At 36.9% G+C, this 22,569-nt stretch overlaps 1 protein-coding gene across 1 annotated transcript in view; it reads left to right on the forward strand.

The window, feature by feature from the left end:
- Positions 1-4,388: 4,388 nt before the first annotated feature.
- LOC149193691 (putative beta-1,4-xylosyltransferase IRX9H) overlaps positions 4,389-22,569 on the forward strand; it is a 29,215-nt gene continuing 11,034 nt past the window's right edge. Inside the window, exon 1 of the mRNA XM_089404875.1 lies at positions 4,389-5,694. Coding sequence (XP_089261001.1) covers positions 4,979-5,694 — 716 coding nt within the window. The 5' untranslated portion in view covers positions 4,389-4,978. The remainder of the gene's footprint in view (positions 5,695-22,569) is intronic.

Consider the following 22,569-nt stretch of genomic DNA (forward strand, 5'->3'; position numbering starts at 1 on the left):
GTAGCTTGCCATTGACTCCATAATTTCATTAAAATGAAAGCTAAAGTGCCTTAAAAACTTTCACGCAATTTACACAGGGGGGATACACTATCCACCATTGCTAATGATTCTAATTTCATAATTGAAACTCCCCCAACATTCCAAACTGATTATGTTAATGCAATGGATATCCACCATTCTTGGCATTGCATTTCTAATTTGGGAAATTTCCAAAATAAAAACTAATTGGTTTGGAATTTGGGCCATCAATCGTAGCCATGCCTTCTTGTCATATGATCTTAGAGCACTTGATAATCCACAAGAAACTAATTTAGAGTTTTGGAGATGCATGAATATACCTTTGTCCCACAATCTATAGACCCTAGGTGACCTCATATCTTGTGTCGCCATGAATTGTCTATACCACCATCCCTTACTCTTCAACGCAGAGAAAATACCGAGTCTCCCTTTCCCCTAATGCACCAACTTATTGATACTTGCATGTTTTAATTCACATGAATGTGCCACGTGTGGCATACCAAATTGGGGCCCATAGATACTTAATAATAAAAACAACTTCATTAACGTATAAGAAAATATGCCTCATGCCCATTAATTCATAGTGTTCTCATGCCCAAGTTTGTTCCCCTATTGGCCATTAATCATTTGCTTGATTGTTTTGATGAAGCACATGGAGCAAAGAAGAGGACTTAAATTTTGAAAGAATTTTTTTAACTTGCTTGAGAATGTTCTGCAATTTGACTTTTTTAGGGGAGGTGCCTTCAACTAGATGATAGATCAAGTTCCTGGAGTCCTCGATAATGACCAAGTTGTTGAAATTATGGATAAAGGCCTAAGTTAGACCTTGGAATAATGCATAAGCCTTTGCCTGACTATTTGAGCTATTCCAAAATCCCATGCATATGATATCTTTGCTTTTCCATTAAGGAAAATAACAACTCATCCCTTACCCTCTCATTAATGTCACTTAAATCCAAATTTTCTATTATTTATAATCTCAAGAGCATGAAGAAGATTATATTTTTTACATCCTTGGAAACTTAAGGTTCCAATGATTAGAACCTTAACTATTGTAGAGTTTAATTCCCCTCCATGCACATGTTATGTTCAACCCTTTAAAAGAGTGGAAGTTGTCATGGTTGCATAAGATACTTAAGCATGATTACAAACATAATTCCTAACTTCAAGGCCGATATCATTCTTTCGTTGATGTTAGATAGTGATGTTTATTCAAAATCTCACATTAAAAATTGTAAACCAACTATAACATCCTTATCTTTACTACATCATAATAACAATAAAATTTCATTTGAAATATTTTGATTCATTAGTAAAATTATGAAATTATAAATCATCTTTGCTACATCATAATAACAATAAAAATTCATTTAAAATATTTTGATTAATTAGTAAAGTATGAAATTTTAAATTATTTATTCTCATTATCCTCCACACCACTTTAAAATGTACATATTCTATGAAACTTTGATTTAAAATATAAATTTTAAATAAAATTAATACTAAATCTAATATCTAAATAAATTTTTTTATATTATATAATGTAATAAAAAATTACCCATCTCAACCATAAATTATATTTCTTAATATTTTTTTTAAATAAAAAAATTTATATTATTAATGTAATAAAAAATTACCCTTCTCAACCATAAATTATATTTCTTAATATTCTTTTTAAAACCCAATATTACGAAAGTAACTCATAATTAAATACATTTGAAATTTAATGAAGCATTATGAGATATTCACGTGGTTTTATCTCATAAGCAACATTAATTCAATTATCGAAAGGAATATATAAGTGCACGCACAGCTCCACTTAGGAATATCATTGGAAGAGTAACATATATTTTTGTATCATCAATTTTCCTTTGTTTACGTGGTATGAGTTATTATGATTATTTAAAATGATTTAATTTTTATATTTGAATGTGTATTTATGTGGAATTATATAAATATTTTTATAATTAATTTAAGTTAGAAATTAAAAATAAAATTAGATGTAATAATCAAATTATGAAAATATAGCTTTTAGATATAGACAATGTTTTGAGTATGGGTATGTGAGTGCTCTTTACTCAAGGACTATAATCTTATAATGTGAAAATGCTCTTAAAAAATCATTAACCATTAAATATATATTTAAATATGACTTTAAAGAAAGCTGGGTCCATAATTTGCGTCAATCATTTCATTTTATTTATTAAATACTACATTAAATACTTCTTAACATATTTATGCTTCAAAATTCAATGATCTTAATAATAATAACTCTTTGAGATAAACAAAGCAAAGATATAAGTCAAATAGTTCACGCCTAATCAATTACATAAATTTTAACGGATGACACAAAGCATATAAAAATATTCATAATTTCAACCATATAATTTATTTTATTTTAAAATAAAAAAAATAATATAAATGTGAGTAGATCACACAAAATATATAGAAATCTTCATAATTTCAACAAATATAATTTATTTTATTTTAAATTTAGAAAAAATAAAATAATATAAATTTTAGTTAATTTTTTTGTCATAAATTTTAATAGATAATATAAAATATATAAAAATATTTATAATTTCAACAATAATATAAGTTAAGTATTGAGGGTTTTCGCAGTGCATTATATTAGATATCATTTTTTGGGATTCAACTGCGTTAAATAAGTCATTTATCTATAACCATTTCCATGATAGGTAGTCATAACTTACTAATTTCTTATGATTTTTGAATAGTTCACTTAACACTCATTGCATCGGGTAACACTTACAGGGGTGAAGAAGTGGGATTGACCTCCTGGGAAGTCCTGGTTATTGGGTGCAATCCAGGAAGTGATGATTGGGGCTATGTGATTTATTTCACTAGTTTCAATCCCACTTCTTCACCCCTGTGAACATCACCTGATGCAATGAGTGCTAAGTGGACTATTAAAAAACCATGAGAAATTAGTCAGTTACGACTACCTCTCATGGAAATGGTCATAGATGAATGACTTACTTAACGCAGTTGAATCCCAAAAAATGATATCTAATATAATGCACTGCGAAAACCCCCAATATTTAATTCAAAAAGAGTGAAGGGAACTCTACTTGAATGGTTCATGAGACACAATATTTGCTAAGGTTTTGCAAATGGGGTAGCAAGCTAAGTGGGCTTGATTGTGGGGAAAACTCCATAGTTAAGCGCGTTTGAACTAGAGGCGATCTGGGATGGGTGACCTCTCGGGAAGTCCTGGTTATCGGGTGCAAACCCTGGATGTGATGATTGACGCTATGTCATTTATTTCACTAATTTCAATCCCACTTCTTCACCCCTGTGAGCATCACCCGATACAATGAGTGCTAAGTGGACTATTCAAAAATCATGAGAAATTAGTCAGTTATGACTACCTCTCATGGAAATGGTCATAGATGAATCACAGTGCTAACCCGATGCAATGAGTGCTAAGTGGACTATTCAAAAATCATAAGAAATTAGTCAGTTACAACTACCTCTTATGGAAATGGTCATAGATGAATGACAATGCTAAGTGGACTATTCAAAAATCATGAGAAATTAGTTAGTTACGACTATCTCTCATGGAAATGGTCATAGATGAATGACAGTGCTAAGTGGACTACTCAAAAATCATGAGAAATTAGTCAGTTACGACTACCTCTCATGGAAATGGTCATAGATGAATGACTTACCTCTCATAGAAATTTACGACTACCTCTCATGGAAATGGTCATATATGAATGACTTACCTCTCATGGAAATGGTCATAGATGAATGACTTACTTAACACAGTTGAATCCCGAAAAATAATATCTAATATAATTCATTTTATTTTAAAATCAGAAAAAATAAAATAATATAAATTTTAGTTAATTTTTTTTCATAAATTTTAGTAGATAAGACAAAATATATAGAAATATTCATAACTTCACCAACAATATAAGTTATGCTAAAATCCTAAAAAATAAAATAATATAATTTTTAGTTAAGAATTTTTTTTTTTTTTTTTTTTTTGAAGTAATCGAATACAAAAACTATAAAATAAACCTAAATAATTATAATTATAAATAATAATAATTAGATTTGTTAATTAAGAAAGACCCAAATAAAGTAGTTATAATATGATTTCAATTTTGATTAAAATTCACATTACAGTACCAAATTGTAAATTAGTTACATTGAAAATATAAGAGTATTTATTAAAAAAAACACACGAAATCTAAATTTCTGTTGCAGAATTGTTTTCTACAGTAGGTTCCATCAAGCTCACGAAGAGAGGTCAGCTTCATGTAACGCTTAGCCCGCAATCTCACCTAGAGGTTGGTGAGACCCATGGCTTGCATGCAACTCAAGATTCAACAAACCCGCATATTCCTTAGACTTGAAGAGAATGAAGAAAGGGAAATTAGAAACAAGCCTAACTTAAAAAATGATTTTCCATTACCAAAGCGGTAGTTCAGGAGTCCCAAGATTCATTAAATCCATAAATCCAATAGCGAACTGAAAAATAAGACAATTCAAAATTATTGTACTTCACCGTTCATGAATCGTAGTGTGAAAGCTTCACGAGCATGGACAGAGAAGACCAGTTCCTTGCAACAGATAGAATGAATTAAAAGTTTGGCAGAAGTGTATACATGTGGGATTTTTGCTTCTCCTATAGAAGGGAGAAGACAATGAGATCCTAAGTGCAAAAATCTTCGGATGATTTATGGTGAGTGAAGTCTCTGAGTTCATAAACTCGAGCTCATTCTGTGGAGCATGGTATTTGGGCATTTATGTTTGAAGTTTGAAGTCATGCCATTGATGACATATAAGATGTGTGTGGAGAAGAGAAACCTATGAGAAATTATGTGGGATTCTTTTGATTATTTTTTCTATCATGTTGGAGAATCAACGGTGAATCTGGTGGATCTTGCAGTTAACTGAACAGATATTGTCTTGCTGGATCTCTGTTAATATGGGGTTAGCTAAGAGGAAAGTGCAGGTATGGAAGAGGGCACTGCTTCATTTTCTTCTTTGTTTCTTTCTGGGTATTCTCTTTGGATTTATACCCTATAGCACATTGAATTTCTCTCCAAGCATTGCCTATGATAAGCCCAAAACGCGGCAGGAATTTGCATTTGAAGTAAAGAACATACCCACAAATGCCCGATTGGATTTCAGCCAATTTGGGAACCGGGGAAGGCTGATCGAGACGATAAGGATTGATGGGTCTGAAAACAGGGAGGAGAGTTCGGAGCTGGAGGAAATGGATTCTGAAATTAATTCAGCTGGAACAGATCCCATTCCTCTCGTGTCAACAGTTAGATCACTGGATTTTGTCACCAGAAAGCTGTTGATCATTGTGACTCCAACTTATAACCAAGCATTTCAGGCTATGTACTTGAATAGACTGGCTCAGACCTTAAGGCTTGTGCAACCACCTTTGTTGTGGATTGTAGTGGAAATGCCGGCGCAGTCAAAAGAAACTGCAGATGTTTTGAGGAAAACAGGGGTCATGTACAGGCATCTTGTTTGTGACAACAATGCTACCGATGTGAAGGATCGGAGTGCCCATCAACGCAATGTAGCTCTTGCACACATTGAGCAGCATCGGCTTGATGGCATCGTGTACTTTGTGGACGACAACAACGTATACACACTGGAGTTGTTTGAGCAGCTGAGGGAAATCAAGTATGTTCTTTTGCCTTTTACTTCATGTCTCATCTTTTTGTTACTTGAAATCTCCATGCCACCAATTTTTCTGTAGGCGTTAAAAGATTTATATTAGTTGAGAAGTGTCTTCTCCATCAGTTAATTTTATAAAGCAGGAGGGGCTCAATGCAATTGCCATTAATTTCTCAGAACGTCTATATTAAGCAGATGTTGTTTGTTATAGGATTATTGTTTGTTGCTTAAAGTAGTGCGATGGTTTATGACTTTATTGGCTTAATAATTTTCAAAGTCTTGGAACAAAAAATTTGTAGCGGAAGCTTTGGGGCTTTGGTTTGGAAGTAGTTTTTATTTAATTCACATTTTCCAGAAGTCAGCTGAGTAAATCAACTGGGACATTCATATGCAGCTTTCACTTCTTTCGTTAGCTTCATTAGAGGGCAACCTATTTAGCATCAACCACATCAGAAATATAAGATAAGAGCTTCCATAAAGTGAAACATAGTTGTTACAAGTCACGAGTATCACCCCTCGTCCTCAATGACCCTAAATGTCCCTGAAACCTCTATTAAAATATCACCTGGAGAAGAATCTGTTCATATGAGGGCCCCCTGTGCAAGCCTCCGCCGAAGCTGAGTAGCCCCCATTAAGGAAGATGAAACTATTCTTGTATATTGGATGTTAATCTTGAGCCTGAAAGGAAACAAAGGTATAATTTCATAAATAACATGGTATTTTATGGAAGTTTTAACTTGTGTAAGTCCTTTTTCAATCCATGGAATCTTTAGTTACCTATTCATTTCAAAAAGTTCTGGAGATTCCTATGTCGTCCATGTTTCCACTCTGCCACTGTCATTATGGTTTATGTTTTTATACGGTAGGTTTACTGGTTGAATATCTCTATTATATGCTTGCAGGGGTGATCGGAGATCCATGTTACTGTTGCAATTATGATTGCTGTGATTCCCTGAGTATTAAAAATCTACAAGGATACTTTAAACAATACTTGGATCAAGACATTGGGAAGAAAAGTAAAAAATGTTTCAATCCATCTTAAGGCCTCTAGAAAACTGAATAAAAGCATAACATACATGACTACTATTCGGAAACTGAAAATATGTAGTGGAGACCCTTCTTGGTGATTCTGTTTTGAGATTTATTTATATGAGGAAAAAATGGCTAATGTATGGTAGTTGCCTTTAGCAGCTGAGATATGGTAGATTAACGATGGTCAGCAGCACAGATGAAAGTGGCTATGTCCATATTGAGAACTGTTATGTTAGTAGCAACAAAGGAAAGCATTGTTTGAAAATTCTGCTCCAGATATTCAATTTGCTTGTCATTTTTTCATGGTTGTCTAAGTAGTCACTTCCACATACTTGGTGACCTGTCTGAAACGACAAGGGCTATTTCGGTTGGTGCATTTAGGATGCTTTACTGAAATCCTAGGGTAGTCTTAACTAGTGAAATCCAAACCTAACTAACTTCTAATTATCTCGAGTTAAGGTTGGCCAATAGGGTGAAGATATTCCTTCTGATTGTATTTGTCCTAGTGCTGTCTTTGAGGTCTTCAATTTCATTTAAGACCGACTTGGCTTAAAAGCTGTATTAAACTCACCTTCTTGTCTACTGTATTCCTTACATTGTTTAGGAATATCTAGGTTCGCTTATGTGAGCACCATCTTCTCAAGATGTCTTTGGATATGTTCCAGCTTGGTTGCATTCAATCAAAGTTTGTTTTTCTTTCTTAAGCTCTCTTCTACTGAACCTTGCAAGAGGAAGTCTTTACAAGGGTTTCTGGATTTCATGGTAAAGGGGGAGGAGAAACAAAAAATGACATATAGGATAACTGAGAGAAGTTCTGGGAGTGAGTGAAGTGGATGATAAGCAGGGATATAATGGAAGAAGGCAAAGTTGTGGCCATAGAAATGGGAGAGATCATATGATATAATTTTGAAGGTTTCATAATAATATGTTAATGTCAATAAGTGTCCATTTTGAAGAAGAACAACATCAAATATGCACCCTAAGGCATTGGTTTGAATTTCAAAGGACCAATGCAAATCAGGAAAGCATAAATTTGCATGGAACACATTTAATGCTTTAATTCTTCAAATGCGTATTCCTATGCTAAATCCCATTTAAAAACACGTTTCTTGATGTTTCCATGCAAGATTTCATTAAGAGGATGTAGTCAATTCTTGGGGGTTGGGCTAGGCTAGTTGTGAATGACCACCTGCACACTTGTTTCATCCACATTGTAGTATGGGTATCTTTTGTGTAACTTCTTGTATATTCTCTGGATCCATACTCATGCCTCTCCCATCCATAATGTAACTGAGGTACCTAATGCACTAATGACGAATTCACATTTCTCTAGGTTAGCAAAGAGCTTATGGTTGCACAAGGTCTTAAGAACCAGGGTGATGTGTTGGAGGGAATATTTTAAAATTGAAACTCACCCTCGGAATCGACTGAGGGTTTGCTTGGACTTGACTTGGACTCGGATGGGAATCAGATTGGTTTTATGATTTGGTTTACTAAAAACTACATAAAATATTAAAATTAAAAAGAATAATATATTTTAAAGATTCCAAACCATTAGAGGAAAAATATGCAAAGTTTTTGTATACCATGTAAGTGTGAGTATATCAAAATGGTACTAAGTGATACATATTTGAAATAGGATACATAATCAGTGAGGCTCTAAATAGCCTCTAAAGTCCAAAATGAACTTGCTACAAGCTACTAGCATACATATCGTTTATCAATGTGATTGATCGTCAAACTCATCACAACATGAGCTAGCAACTACCATGCCTAGTGCTACTCCTACTAGTGGATCCAAATCCAAACGAATCCACCCCAAGTCATCAATATCAGGATCAAACTTTATCGAGTGAGTCTCCTCTACTCATTTTGAGGTTGGATCGATATCATCCGACACAATGGGATCTATATTAGGTCCTCTGTTCAATAATTGGAGCTTTTGTTTTCGCATTCTACAACTCTTATTTTTTAGGTGTTGGAATTGCTATCTTTGGTATGTCTATTTTTAGTAGCTCTATATTTCACAGGTGGCATGAGGCAGAGGAACAAGGTGACATTTATCATCTTTTGATGGTTTCGTGGACTGGTCTTTGGTTTGATGCAGGCTAGTTTGTTAGAATTCTGAAAATTGCTAAGTTTGCTGAATTTTTGCTGGGATGTAAAATTCTCTTTTCATTGTACGAGGTTCGATGAGGTTGTAACTCTTCTCAGACATCCTGAAACAATTAATGATAATATAATTTTGTTAAGTAAAATGACTAAGTATTTTATTTTTATCATTCTAGGTTGGCTTGTGGCTCCGAAAACTCCAAATGCTAACAAATGATCAATGAAATGTGCTTTTAGGGTTTAGGTTGAGAGAAACTTTAGTTCACGTTAAAATTTTATAAAAATTGCCTTTTACCCTCAAAATGGGGTCTCTACCTATAGGGAACTAGCGCAGTATGGACTTGGCTGAGCAGGTATAGACTCGGCTAAGTTGGACCAATTCAGTACTGAACTAGCCTATTCAATACCAAATTGGTCCCTCAAGCTAGTTAGGTGCCCTTGACGATGAACTTTGTCAACTCAGTCAAGTTCGAGCTCAAGTTGGTTAAGTTTTAAAACATTGGTTTGAGGTGTTCATTTGATGTTCGGTTGTATATAAGAACATCATCAAGATAAGCAATGTGAATTTATTTATGTATTGGCCCAAAACATCATTCATTGGGTTCATGAAGGTTATTGGTGCATTGATTAGGCCAAGAGGCATTGCCAACCATTCATGGACTCCATCCTTGATTTGATTGATTGTCTTCTAGACACTTGAAGGGTCCACATGAACATGATGATAAGTAAGTTTCACGCTGATCTTTGGGAAAAATTTTAAAATTCTTCTTCCTTCAAAAGTGTCCAAAAGGTCTTTGATGCATAGAAGCAAGTACTTATTCTTATTTGTGATCTTGTTGGGGGTGCAATAGCTGATATAGAGTTGCCAAGTGCCATCCTTCTTTGACACAGGCACAATCGACCTTCCACAAGGAGAAGTGCTTGACTAGATTTATCCCCTTTCAACAATGAATCCTATATTTGGTGTTGGATTTCTTCATTCTCCAACAAGGAATTGTGGTACAATGTTTTGTTAGGTATCGTCTCTTTGGGAACAAGATCAATGATATGTTGAACAAGGTAGTGTAACTGTATTACTATAACGTCCTTGAAGATGCCATGGAATTCATCTGGAAGAGTAATGCATTGTTTTGTTGTCAAGCTGCATGATGGAGGATACTTGAACTAGCACAAACGTCCTTTGCCAAATTTTTGGCTTCTTTATTGACATAAGGGATTTATGCATGATTTTTTGGTTTATCACATTGTTTTGTTGAAATCAGAGAGAATATGTGCTTAGGCTTTACCTTTAGAATACAAAAGGTATGTTCATTTGATGTCAAGGACAAATCTCGAAGGGAGTGACTTATAAATGCCATTGCACTCCTATAAATATCACTCTCCTAGTAGCACATTGCAGATGTTCAGGGTTGTGACATCACAAGTGATTTTATCCTTCCATGGGTACATGGTGCACTAGAATTTGCATTGTTGTGTGATGTGTAGTTCTTTCCCTGATTTGAGCCATCCAATATTATATGGTTGCAAGGGTGGTATGGTCACGAGTTTGATTCACTAAACAACGGCCTAAGAGATCTAATTCTTCGAATATTGTTGTCAACTTTGAAGTGAAGAGGTTGCTGATTTACCCACATCTAACTATGGAGCAAGTGTTGTTTTTTTCTTTGCTTTCTCTATGCTTGAGTGAGTTGAGTATATATAAATTGCGAGGATAATGATGTAGGAGGCTTTTGGTTCAAAATATGCCACTTACTTCTCTCAATCGTGAATTGGTGTATAGAGAATTTGTGCTAAAAGTGCTTTGTGCACATGAGACTTGTCATTGGAGTGTGAGGTCATCTTGTGCTTATTGTACCGTTTACCAGTTTGCCTTTTCTGTTTGCATTACTAGTGACGACTTGCTTGGCCTTCTTTTGCTTGAGCAGAATGTTGCTCAGAGCGTGCAATGTTATTTTGACTATGGTTTTGCTTGTTCTTTGGTGCTTGTTGTTTGAGTTGGCATTGCATTGCTGGTTATGCTGGTCAACAAGGGGGTTGATATGGCTAGTGGATTTGTAAATTTCTTTGTTCCTTTGCACAAACTTGTGTATATCCCCAAGTGTATTTACTATTAACTTGACCTTAGAGTTGATACATTGGTAGAAACCACTTATGTATTTGAGGGCAAGGTTAAGGTCAATGTCCCTAATGTCTAAACAAGTGATAAGAGAATGGAACTCATTCATATAGTTGTCAGTTGATTGCTCACAATGCTGACACAGTTGGTGCTATCTCATGTACTTGAGTTCATTATACGTCAATGGATAATACATATTTCAAGAAGTTTCCCCATGTAGTGATAGGTTGACCATGCTCTTCGCACTATTAGCTGTAGGCTTCCCACTAGGATTGTGTGCCCAGGGGTATTTTCATGTGTTGGAAAATCACTGAGTGTATAGGTTAATGTTGATTTTCCTAACTTGATAGTTACTTGTGATATTAGTTGGCATTTTATTATATTGTTTTTATTCTTTCATCAAGTAATTATCAAAACATGAAGATCACAAAACACAAGGAACACAAGATATAGGCTCTATGCCAGAGAAAAACCCCACAACTTAGGGAAAACCTGAACAATCCACTTCTTATAGAATCAGATCAACATGAGATTTCTAATGACCAAGTCAAACCACCTCCTAGCTACAAGTCCTCACAAGTCAACAAAAGAATGCCACTTCCTTACTGCAACTTTCAGACCACTGCAATCTTCAGACCTCTCTAAAACTGCTACAATTTTGGACGTCTGCAAAACCGCTGTAGTTTCGGACCTCTGCAATACTTTGTAATTTCGGACCTCTGCAATGCTTCTGCAATTTCGGACCTCTGCAATCCTTCTGCAATTTTTGACCTCTGCAATCCTTCTGCAATTTCGAACCTCTGCAATCCTCCTGTAATTTTGGACTTATGTGATATCATTATGCCTCCAATTTGAGCAGACTACTATTAGGAACAGACTTCTTATAGGTTTTCGGTTCTCCTTTCTTTTATATACTTCTTGCTGACTGATATTGTATGCTCCTTTCAAGTAATCGAACTGCAGATGTGATCTATCCAAATTAATCCGACTAGGCTCCAATATATACTTTTTTCTGTATGTTTAGGAGGCTGACATGATCAAGTTTAGGCCGACTTTCTTGTGCTTTTATAGATCGACTTGTAATGCATCTTAAGGTTGACTTACAAAGCTTTTTGTAGTGCATCTTTGACTTGTAGCTAGAGGTCTTAATTGACTTCTTGTAAACAAGATATTGACATCCTTTTGACTCATAACAAATCCTAAAGGCATGCAATGGCTGCCTTGACCTATCAAGCATGAAACCTGTGCTTCTTAAATAAATAAATAAATAATTTTTATTTCTTCTTTACATCATATATGAGTACAAAGACACTTTATGAAGACTGAACCTAGTTACTTTTCCAACATCATGGTCACAAGCTTGATCTTCTCTATGTCATGAAAGTCTGGAAAGTAAGTTTGGAGAATGTGAAATCCTTCACTGAGAGCTTTCACATTAATCTTGCTTCTGAAGATTGGAAGATTGGAATTTCATGGTAGAGCTTGGCCTTAAATGGATTTCTGTCACCAAATAGGTGCGATTTGGTTTGAATGGTTGTAGCAGGATCCACTTGAAAATTTCAAGCCTTAGGTGACTAATGTCCTTATGTTCTCAATCAAACAAGTAGATTGCTGAATTTAATTAATGCTGAAATTAAATTTCAGACCATAGCATCAATCACACAGTAGCTAGAAATTAAATAGCAGAAGCATAAAAATAGTTTCACACATACATAGGTAATTGCTCCTTCAAGTCAGCACTGCATTCCTTCGAAAAACATACATTGAAACCTCCACAATCTACCCAAAAGACAACACCGCATGGATACCAAAAAACCACCCTGAACTAAGCTACGGCTTGCTTGAGAATATACAGCCTGCTGGTAAAACTAGAAATTGCATAAAACTATTGTATGGCCTGCTGGACAGCATGTATGGCCTGTTTCTATGACTGTACGGAATTGTATGACACCTCTATGGACTGCTGCCCACTCCCCGGATTCGCCTTTGCCTGAATTCCCTCTCTCTTTCTCTTGGTTGCTCGACTGCTCAACTGTTCAAGTGTGTTGAAAGCCTCTAACTGACCTGTCTATATAATTTTAGCTGGGAATCCATTTTTGAGATTACTCCTAGTCATGTATGAGATACATTTTTTAGATTCAACTGCTAAATATAATACTTTCACCTTTTTTTACCAGTAAATTGCAAAGTAGAATTACTTTTTTGAAAATATCTTGAACTACTTCACGCACGTTCACATTGAACATATGTGGAAGTTTCTGCCTGGGCTATAATTCTCAACACCACTTGGGGCATTAGTTGAACATATATACAAATTGACTGAAATTTTCCTCATGTTGTTTTTGGAGCTTCATCAATCATTGTTTGAATTATACTTGCATTAGAGTTGGGAAAATTGGTGAAGTTGAAGCTATGCACCATTTTAGATTGAATGGACTCATGGAGTGTTTTAGAAGGTCTTAAGGGGAGTTGAGTCAAGACTAGCTCAAGACTAGCATTTAACTTGCAAGCTTATCATTCCATGAATTAAGTACCTTGGATGAGAAATGAAGCTCCAAGAAAGGATTTTTTGCTTTTGATACTTATGATGTTGCTATGGGGTGGGATCAAACCCCTGCAAGTGCACTCTTTGGCAAGTTTGTTAGGCACTTGACAAACAACGTAACTTGGCACAAACTTCATGATACGGACTTAATGGGTTGCATTATGAAAGTTTAGTGGAGGGATGTAACTAGAAAGTACATAGTGTACTATGTAGAAGCTTAAATGATTTAATAATAGAATGCAAAAGTAATTATTTAATCATGTGAGAAAGATTGCACGATTGTAGATTAATAACTGAACATCAACATAACATGGAGGGTGCACTGTTTAAGCTTTTTGTGCATGTAAACTTAGCAACAAAACCAAAGAGCCAATTTGAAAAACAACATAGGATCCAAGGATATGAAGTGTAGAGATTTGCTCAAACTACATAGATTATATTAGCAATACAAAGAGCTACAGAAGTGGAGCAACAGTTTTAGTGTTGCAAGTGGAAACAATGTATACTTAAAGTTGTGTATGGAAGTCAACTATAAGAGTGAGCTTTGTAAAGTACAAAGAGAACTAAGAATTCACTAAGAGGCTTTACATGAGTACAAGTGCATACTTATACAAGCTTTGAGCAATCAAATCATAAATGTTCAAGTGAGGCCATCCTTGATGGTTGGTGTTGCGCACAACAAACAAGGATACACATTTCCTTATTACTGGAAATTAGGTCATCCATAGCTTGTGTTGAATGAGCCAAACTTGATCATTGAGTTGAGCATCTAACTTGAGTTGACATGGTCAACTTTGTCGTCCACTTCTTCATTCGACAATTCACTAAGAACATTTAAGAGATTTTACATGAATACGAACTACATATTTGTATGCTTTTTCCTTCTCTTCACTTAGGTCCTCATGATTTTCTAGTTTCTCATGATATTTAGGCTTCTCTGAAAAGGGTTTGATATTCTTCTCAAGGGTAGCCATGACTGTGGCCATGCTCTTAGAAATATCTACAACTTGAGCTTCCAACCTTGTGAATCTTCTTTTGCCTCATTGATGGGTTCTACTCATGCTCTTCTTCCATTTCTATAGATTGTGGTTGCTTTTTAACCCTTCTTGTGTCGATCTTGAGATTAATAAGGTACAACTCTTATAGATTAAAATTTTTGGAATTGGGTAATCATTTATGGCACTTCAAACTACCAAATGCCAAAATAAACCCACTCTAATGCTGATAGGATCCATAAACGACCTTGGATATTCCAATGGTCAGCTCACCAAACATATCTAAACATAATCTATATTCGACTGTGTGACTGTATTTTTGTATATTTAACACTTTAGCAAAAATAAAAACACACCAATTGGATTCCTTAAGTAGACTACAATAACAAAGTCATACACAGTGGAACACAAATATTTACCTCAGAAACCCATATGGGAAATCCAACATTCAGTGAAGGATTTCGCCTTTCGTCTTCTTATATTGAGGTTACAATATAGGTTACAAGAATTTCCAAGCTGTTCGTGAAGTTATGAGACAATATGGTCTTCTACAGTCCTTACAAATATGCTTCTGCCTCCCCACTTTGTTAGCATCTCTTCCACACTCCTACTCATATTTTGGAACAACTCAATAGGTAACAAAAAGGTGAACCCTTTTACCTCTTGCTAGTTTTTTGATAACTAGAATTAGGATCAAGTTGAGGGTTTTGAAAACCTATTAGAACCTCCATGATGCTTCTAGAAGTCTCTGGTGGATTCCCCCAATTACTAACTCACCATACTTGAAATATGGTGTTGAAATGATTGCCACTTGGAGAAGTGGGGAATATTTGGACAATTACCTTGTCGGGGCCGCCACTTTTGCATATGAACTCCATTTTATGTGCATGATAGCTCATTAGAAGATATCAATGAGAGGAACAATTATCCCCTAGATGAGGTAAGCCTATGACAACCTTCATCCAGCACTAGGTTCAAAAACGTTGTTCAAGGCTTCTAAACACATTGGAAATTGATGATCTGATTTTGAAAAATTGAAGACCATCTCTGAGATGTCCCAAATTCTAATCTCTTCCATTTAGAGCATCGATAAATTCACAAGGCATGTGTGTAGATCCATTTTGGATCATTTTAATTGTCAAACTTTCTATGACTGAGAGTATTCATCCTTGCAAAGCCCAAAGCACATCTCAATCAAGAAGTCAACCAACAAGTGTATTGTTCACCTATCCCAAGTGAAAATCACAACTTGAATCGTTGGAGCAACTAGGGCATCACCACCAACAGCTCCCTGTTAAAATGTTTAACATCTTTCACAAGAAACAATTTTGATAAGAAGCTTTCATACCATGTAGAAAGTTTGAAAATCTGCCTAATCTGAAATTTCCATGTCACTTCTATGAGGTCACGGATCTACTTCATACAGTTTTTAGCCTCAGTGCTGAAATAATTTTTTCAACAGCCTTGCAAGAAACTTCAAATCTGCCCAACACTACTTCTAGACAAACCCAAGTATGTAGATATTGCCAAGGCAAGTTCTACGTCACTCCACAGATCTCAAAGTTACTTCAATTACATTGGAAATATAAAAACAACAAATCAGATCTGTAAGTTTCATTAAGCGTACTAAAACAACATAGCATTTAACTCCACTGTCTTGATAAATCAGTATATTAAAACAACCATGAAACTTGTTCAATACATCAGAAAAATAAGATCTGCAATTACAAATCTAGGACAACAATAGTGCACTTCATAGACAAACCCAAGAATGTAGACATTGCCAAGATTGTTTTAGCAGCACTTAGGGCAAGATCTACTTCGCTCCACAGATCTGAAAGTTACTTCAATTACATCGGAAATATAATAACAACAAATCAGATATGTGAGTTTCATTAAGCATACTAAAACAATATAGCATTTAACCCCACTGTCCTGATAAATCAGTATATTAAAACAACCGTGAAACTCGTTCAATACATCAGAAAAATCAGATCTGCAATCACAAATTTAGGAGAACAATGGTACACTACATATTATCACAGTAATGAAGATACAGTACAATACCTCAGATCATCCCATGCTAGTACTACAAGTCTTTTTGGCTCATAGCAATCAGGGAACTCTTCAATGCATTCCAAAAGCTGGCTTGGGCATAGACAATCACTGCAAACACTAACCAGTGATACAAAGGTCAAGCAAGGCATCCCACCATGCTCTACGAGATCTTAGAGCTTCCAAACTTGTCCTAAACCCCAAGATCTCCCACTTGCATCACTCAAGCTATCAAGGAGATTCACACATGTGCATCCCATAAGCCACATCACTCCAACATTTGCATCTCACAAACTAAGGAACCCTAGTGGTAGCATCCCATAAGCAGTGATTGTTGTTACAAGATTCTTCCAAATAGCTAGCATCGTTCCAATTGTCAATCTCTAAGATACAAAGTAGTTGTGTTTAACAAAGACACTCTCCTTCCCATATATCACCATACTGTCAATCTCTAAGATACAAAGTAGTTGTGTTTAACAAAGACACTCTCCTTCCCATATATCAACTATGGTGACGGAGGCAAACAATAAAACTGGGTTAAGTCCATAAGCAACTTAGGATAAATCAACAAACAAAGCTCCAAATGGAGCATTCCTCAAAGGAAGGTGTCCACATGTCACACTAAGGTTTGTACAACCCCAAGGTGGTGCACCCTCCAAGGTAGTTATCCTCATTTCATTCACTCTTCCTCCAAGATGGTGTGCCTCCAATGAATGGCTCTTTAATTCAAGCATTACTTCCCAAATTGGGTGTAAGGTGGTTACATGCTCCTAGGTCCAAGCACCCAACTTCTAAGTGCCTAATTTCCTCCTCCAAAGTGGCTACTTTACATGTGCCAAGCACCCATCCTCCTCAACAAGTTTGCTCTTATAGATAACAAATATGCTACATGTGTCAACTCCCATACCAAGAAGTGGATTTCCCTAGCATTGTTCCCAAGGCAATCATGCACCCAATCTCAACTCTTTGAATGCCAATCAACCAAAATAGTTTGAGATACAAGAAGTGGATAGGGTTTCACTATGCACCCCACATCATATGATGGGCACCCCTAGCAGGCTGTAAGCACTTTCAAAGCAACCCAAAAACTAACTGTTGCCTCAAAATCTAGCAGGTCTTGTGAGAGGGCTCACAAGACAAAAGCTAGACCAAGGGACAACACTATGAGGTGGAGGCCCACTGTCACCACAACTCACCACCTCTTGCTCTTTAGTGGACTTTCACCACAAGGGAGGCTTCCCTGTATTGGTCACCTAATAGGTATTCAAATTCTATGGCTTAGAGGTGACAAAGGATAGGCTCAGGAATGGCACTCAGCTTAAGGACAAGGCTCAATCCAACAAAGAAAAGACAAAGCGTGCACTCTAAGAGGCCTATCTAAGACACTTATGACCTATGGTTTAATGAATAGGTAAGGAAAAAGGCTTACCAAAGTGCAAAAGGCCAAGAAAAGGCTTGTTAGAGATGGATATGATCAACAATTGGAGCAACAAACCTTTAAGAAGCCCTAAGTTGAAGCCTAAGGCTTGTGACGTCAACCATAAAATGGCAAAATTTACCATGGAAAAAGGATGGATTTTGATGCAATGAGACTTCAACCACTTGTACAACTTCACCATAGGCCAACACACTCCTCCTAGTTGAATTCGACCCTATGCCCTAGCCTAACAGCTTGCCTTGAAGGGCCAAAAATGTGAGGGAGGGAGATAAAAGGGTTTAAAAGATGTTTCTCTATGGTGTGATCACCTATGTGGATGAAAGTGCTTGATCCTTAGGTGATGGAGTCTAAGGGAAACTTACTAATGGAAATATCAAACCCTAGCATGGAGTAAGGGCAAGAAAAACCCTAGTTTTCAAAACCCTAACTATCACTTAATGAGGGGATAAAGTCATGAAGAGAGCTTAACATGAAGATCATTCAAGGGATTGTCATAGATTCTTTTAGTTAATACATGCAATACTTTGTTAAATTTCATATAAAAATATTCAATAAAACTAGCACATAGAAACACTAACAACAACCAAACCGTGCAATAACCATTCAAAAGATAATCAACAATAAGAGTACTTACAAGAAATGCATGAACAAGTCCTTTATTATCCCAAAATGATGTCTCCACAACAAGAGCTTGTCTCCAAAAAGCAAAATTTCCACAATAGATCACATCTCCACAAGAATTCAAGACACAATAGCTAGGCTGAAATCCTCTAAGGAGGCTGAATCGTTCCACAACTGATGATAAGAAACAAGAATGAGGTGACCTCTATTTATATGAGGTCTACCTCAAGTAATTTTAGCTAATGAAGCCCCTAAAACAAGTTTGACATCAAATAAACCTTGGGTTACAAGCCAACCCACTAGCTCAATGCTAAAACATGTCATAAATGCCCACACATGTGAGCCGTAGCCTCATAAATGTTGATGTCATGCCCTTTTTGGGCTCCAAATGCCATGTCATTGTGTGATGAAGGCTAAAAAAGTGTCTAAGTGCCAGGATCATCCAAAATTTGAGGAGTGTCCCTCAAATCCACCTCAAGTCATCCTCTAGGTTCCCAAGTCCAGCTGGGGCATCTCTATGTCGTCTACATGCATCTTGACTCTTCAACGATCAAAACATAGCCTTCTCTCTCCAAAATTAGGGCTCCATTAAGTGCAACAAGCCCTCCCCAGCCTCTCATGGAAGACCATCCTCATTTGGGCTCTGAATCATGGCTTGCCCATTAGGTAGTGTCAAGGCTAGCCTAAGGGCATGCTGGGTCCAGTAATGCAATCATCAAGAATCCTTTCTATTGAGTTAAAGGAGATCAACTTCTTGGGTTTTGAAGGTGCTCGGGGACATGTATTATCTTCACAAGTCATCATGAGGCCTAATGCTCCCAACGCTACATTTGCTAAGTCATCTATCTCTCTGAAAGGCTTGGGTACCTGTGGAGTGGGTGCCCTCAAGGCCTGGGCAACGGTGACCACCCGAAAATAGCAATATGAACTCAAGTGAAAGCAACCATCCATTAGGGACTAAGATCATATGAGCATCTAAGTGGACCAAACTTGGATATTAAGGGCATATTAATACTTCAAACTTGTATCACCTTCCAAGATCTAGCTAGACCAAGTCCGTAAAGGTGTTCCCTAACTTTATAGAGGTGGAAAAGGGTTAACCCTATTAGCTGCTTCCAATTGTCAAGGGGAATTGACATTTCCAAGGTCAATCCCTTAATCAATGGGTGTTAGTGTAAATGTATGGCAATGGAGGGGAAAAGGCTTCATGGACAAGTGCCATGGTCAAAAGGACCAACTAATGTGGTGTCCACATCCTGAGTGTGTAGATGTAAAGGAGGGAGCAATTGTGGAGGCATGAGTTACCCTGCCCGACCTTTTTTTTCCATCCCTCTAGTGCACCTTTTACTTTTTCTTGAAAATGCTTTGTATTGCGGTGCATAACTCAAGGGTTAGAGCTTGCTCTTTATGATGTAGCACTTGATTTTACCCGTTAAGATGAGGCAATTCATTGCTCATCAGGGTTGGGACATGCAAGGGTTCATTTTGATGTAAAGGAGCATCATGCGCTCAGGAACCAGGTGATGACTAACGAGGAGGGTAGAGCTCATGCTAGGCTTTTTCCCACATGTTCACTTATGTCCCAACCATCTTTTGCATTTTGATTTTCTTCCTTTCCTTTTGTTGTGGCCATGATATGCTTTTCCGTTTTTTCAGCTGCATCAACCTCCAAGACAATGTTTTCTAGCCTACTCAAGGAGTGTGGACATGAGGGTTCCAAATCCCAACGAACCAATGACAAGTTGGACCCAAAGAATGGAGGTGGTATATGGGGCTTGTAATGTGGCATGGAAAGCACCAGGAATGGTGTAAGGGATAATGAACTGTTAAATTTGGACAACTAGGTCCAAACTCCATGTTCTGATGCTCAGATTAAGAGGCTAATATTTTTGTTGGATTCCTCTTACTGAGAGGTGTAAAATCCATATAAAAATAGTCTTAATCCGATGAGCAGAACTTATATTGTGAATTTATTATTCTTAATAAATTATATGTGCAAGGTTAGCCAGTTTTGTAATGTAGGCTCACATGCCCAACAGATGTGTCACACACCCTCATTGATGGATATATATACAGGAAAAGTTGGAGAGAATTTTAAGACAACTCAACTCACATCTTCCTCTCTCATCTTAGAGAGTACGCTACCTGGAGGATGAATTTCAGCCACACGTGGGAAGGACGAAGAGGACAGACCGTACGGATTTTCTGCTGCTAGGGTTTCTGCTGCTAGGGTTTCGCAGAAAGTTTGACCAGCGTTGACTTTGGTCAACGCTTGGTCCAATCAAGCTGAAAATTGGTGGAAAGTTCGATTTTTGAAGGCCGTACTATCTGGCACAAAAATCGAGGTCAAAGGGTTGACCGTTTTGCTGCTGCGTTGACTTTTAGCTTGCTGCCCCTGCGTTGACTTTTCAGGACAGCGTTGACTTTTATAGAATTGACTTGGGTTGACTCATCTACTAGTTGGAGGGATCTTGTGACACATCTGGGCTGGCTGACCAAAGGAGACTTTGCTGGTTGAAGCATCCTGTTGACCGCCGAAACGAACACACACATTTTTCTTGTTTCTGATTTGTCTTCTGTAAGATCTGCTTCTATGTTCTATCTGCATTTTGCTTAACTACTTGTATGATTGCTGTGAGGAAAGTGAAATTGCTCTTAGCATAGAACATCTACAAAACTTTTTATGGTATCAGAGCTGAGGAGAAGACAAACTCTATCTATAGCAATCATCATCAAAGGAAATGGATTCCACTAAGCTTGAATTCAGGGAGAATGACAAGCTGACTGGAAGTGATGACTTCCATGCCTGGAAGATGTTATTAGATCTCAAATTGGAAGATCATGATCTCCTAGATCATGTGACAGGGAAGATTCAAGAACCCCCATCAAATGCCTCTGCTGCTGTTAGAAACAAGTATAAGAAGGGAGAAATCAGAGCAAAGCTGCTGATCAGGGAATCCATAAATAAGAGTCTGGTTGCCTACATATCTGAACTAGGCACATCCAAGGAGATGTATGACAAACTGATACTTATGTTCCAAGTAAACAATGTGAACCAAGTGCTATTCCTCAAGAACAAGTTGAAGAATATGAAGAAGGGCCGAGACGAGTCTATTCAAACTTTCTTTATGAAGTTGACCGAAACCAGGAACAATCTGCTAGCTATTGGGGAGACAATAGCTGATCGTGAGATGGTTCTCACCGCACTTGGAGGACTTTCATATGAATGGCAAGTATTCACAACTACCATTCTCAACAATAATACCATCCCTAACTTTGATGAGCTTCTGTCTAGATGTATGCAAGAAGAAACAAGGATGAAGGAATTTGATAATGAAAGAAATGCTGCCTAGGTTGCTCATTCCCGAAAGAAGAACTCTGGTGGTTCTAAGGACAAAGGAAGGACTAAGACTCAAGAGAAGAAGGGTAAATGTTTCACCTGCCATAGGACTGGATACTATGCTAGAGAATGCCCCTTCAAGAAGAATTCTCCCGATAGTGACGACAACAACAACAACCGAAGGAATGGGAATCGAAGAAATGACAAATCCAAAGGAAAGAGGAAGGCTCACTTTGAAGGAAACAATCCACCTTCTAAAAAGACCAGAAATACCAGGTATGAGGAGTCTAATGTTGTTGATAAAAGAAATGAGTATATTCTAATATCTGCTCTCTCAGCTGCATCTCCGCCCGACACTATGGATGTCTGGCTAATCGATAGTGGTGCCTCAAGACACATCACCGGATTCAAGGAAGCACTTTCTGACATGGTTGAAAAGGATACTGATTTAGAAATTATCCTTGGGGATAATGCCACTTATCCTGTGAAAGGGACCGGGACTGTGACCCTCCACTTGTCTCAAGGACAAGTCCTCCGTCTACAAGATGTACTCTATGTACCCAAATTGAAGAAGAACCTTGTGTCTGTATCTGCCATGGAAGACAAAGGATTCAATGTAACTTTCTC

This window comes from Pinus tabuliformis, chromosome 2_2 (genome assembly GCF_031772625.1).
Source record: "Pinus tabuliformis cultivar Carrire ecotype Pingquan chromosome 2_2, CPIR1, whole genome shotgun sequence".
Classification (NCBI taxonomy): domain Eukaryota; kingdom Viridiplantae; phylum Streptophyta; class Pinopsida; order Pinales; family Pinaceae; genus Pinus; species Pinus tabuliformis.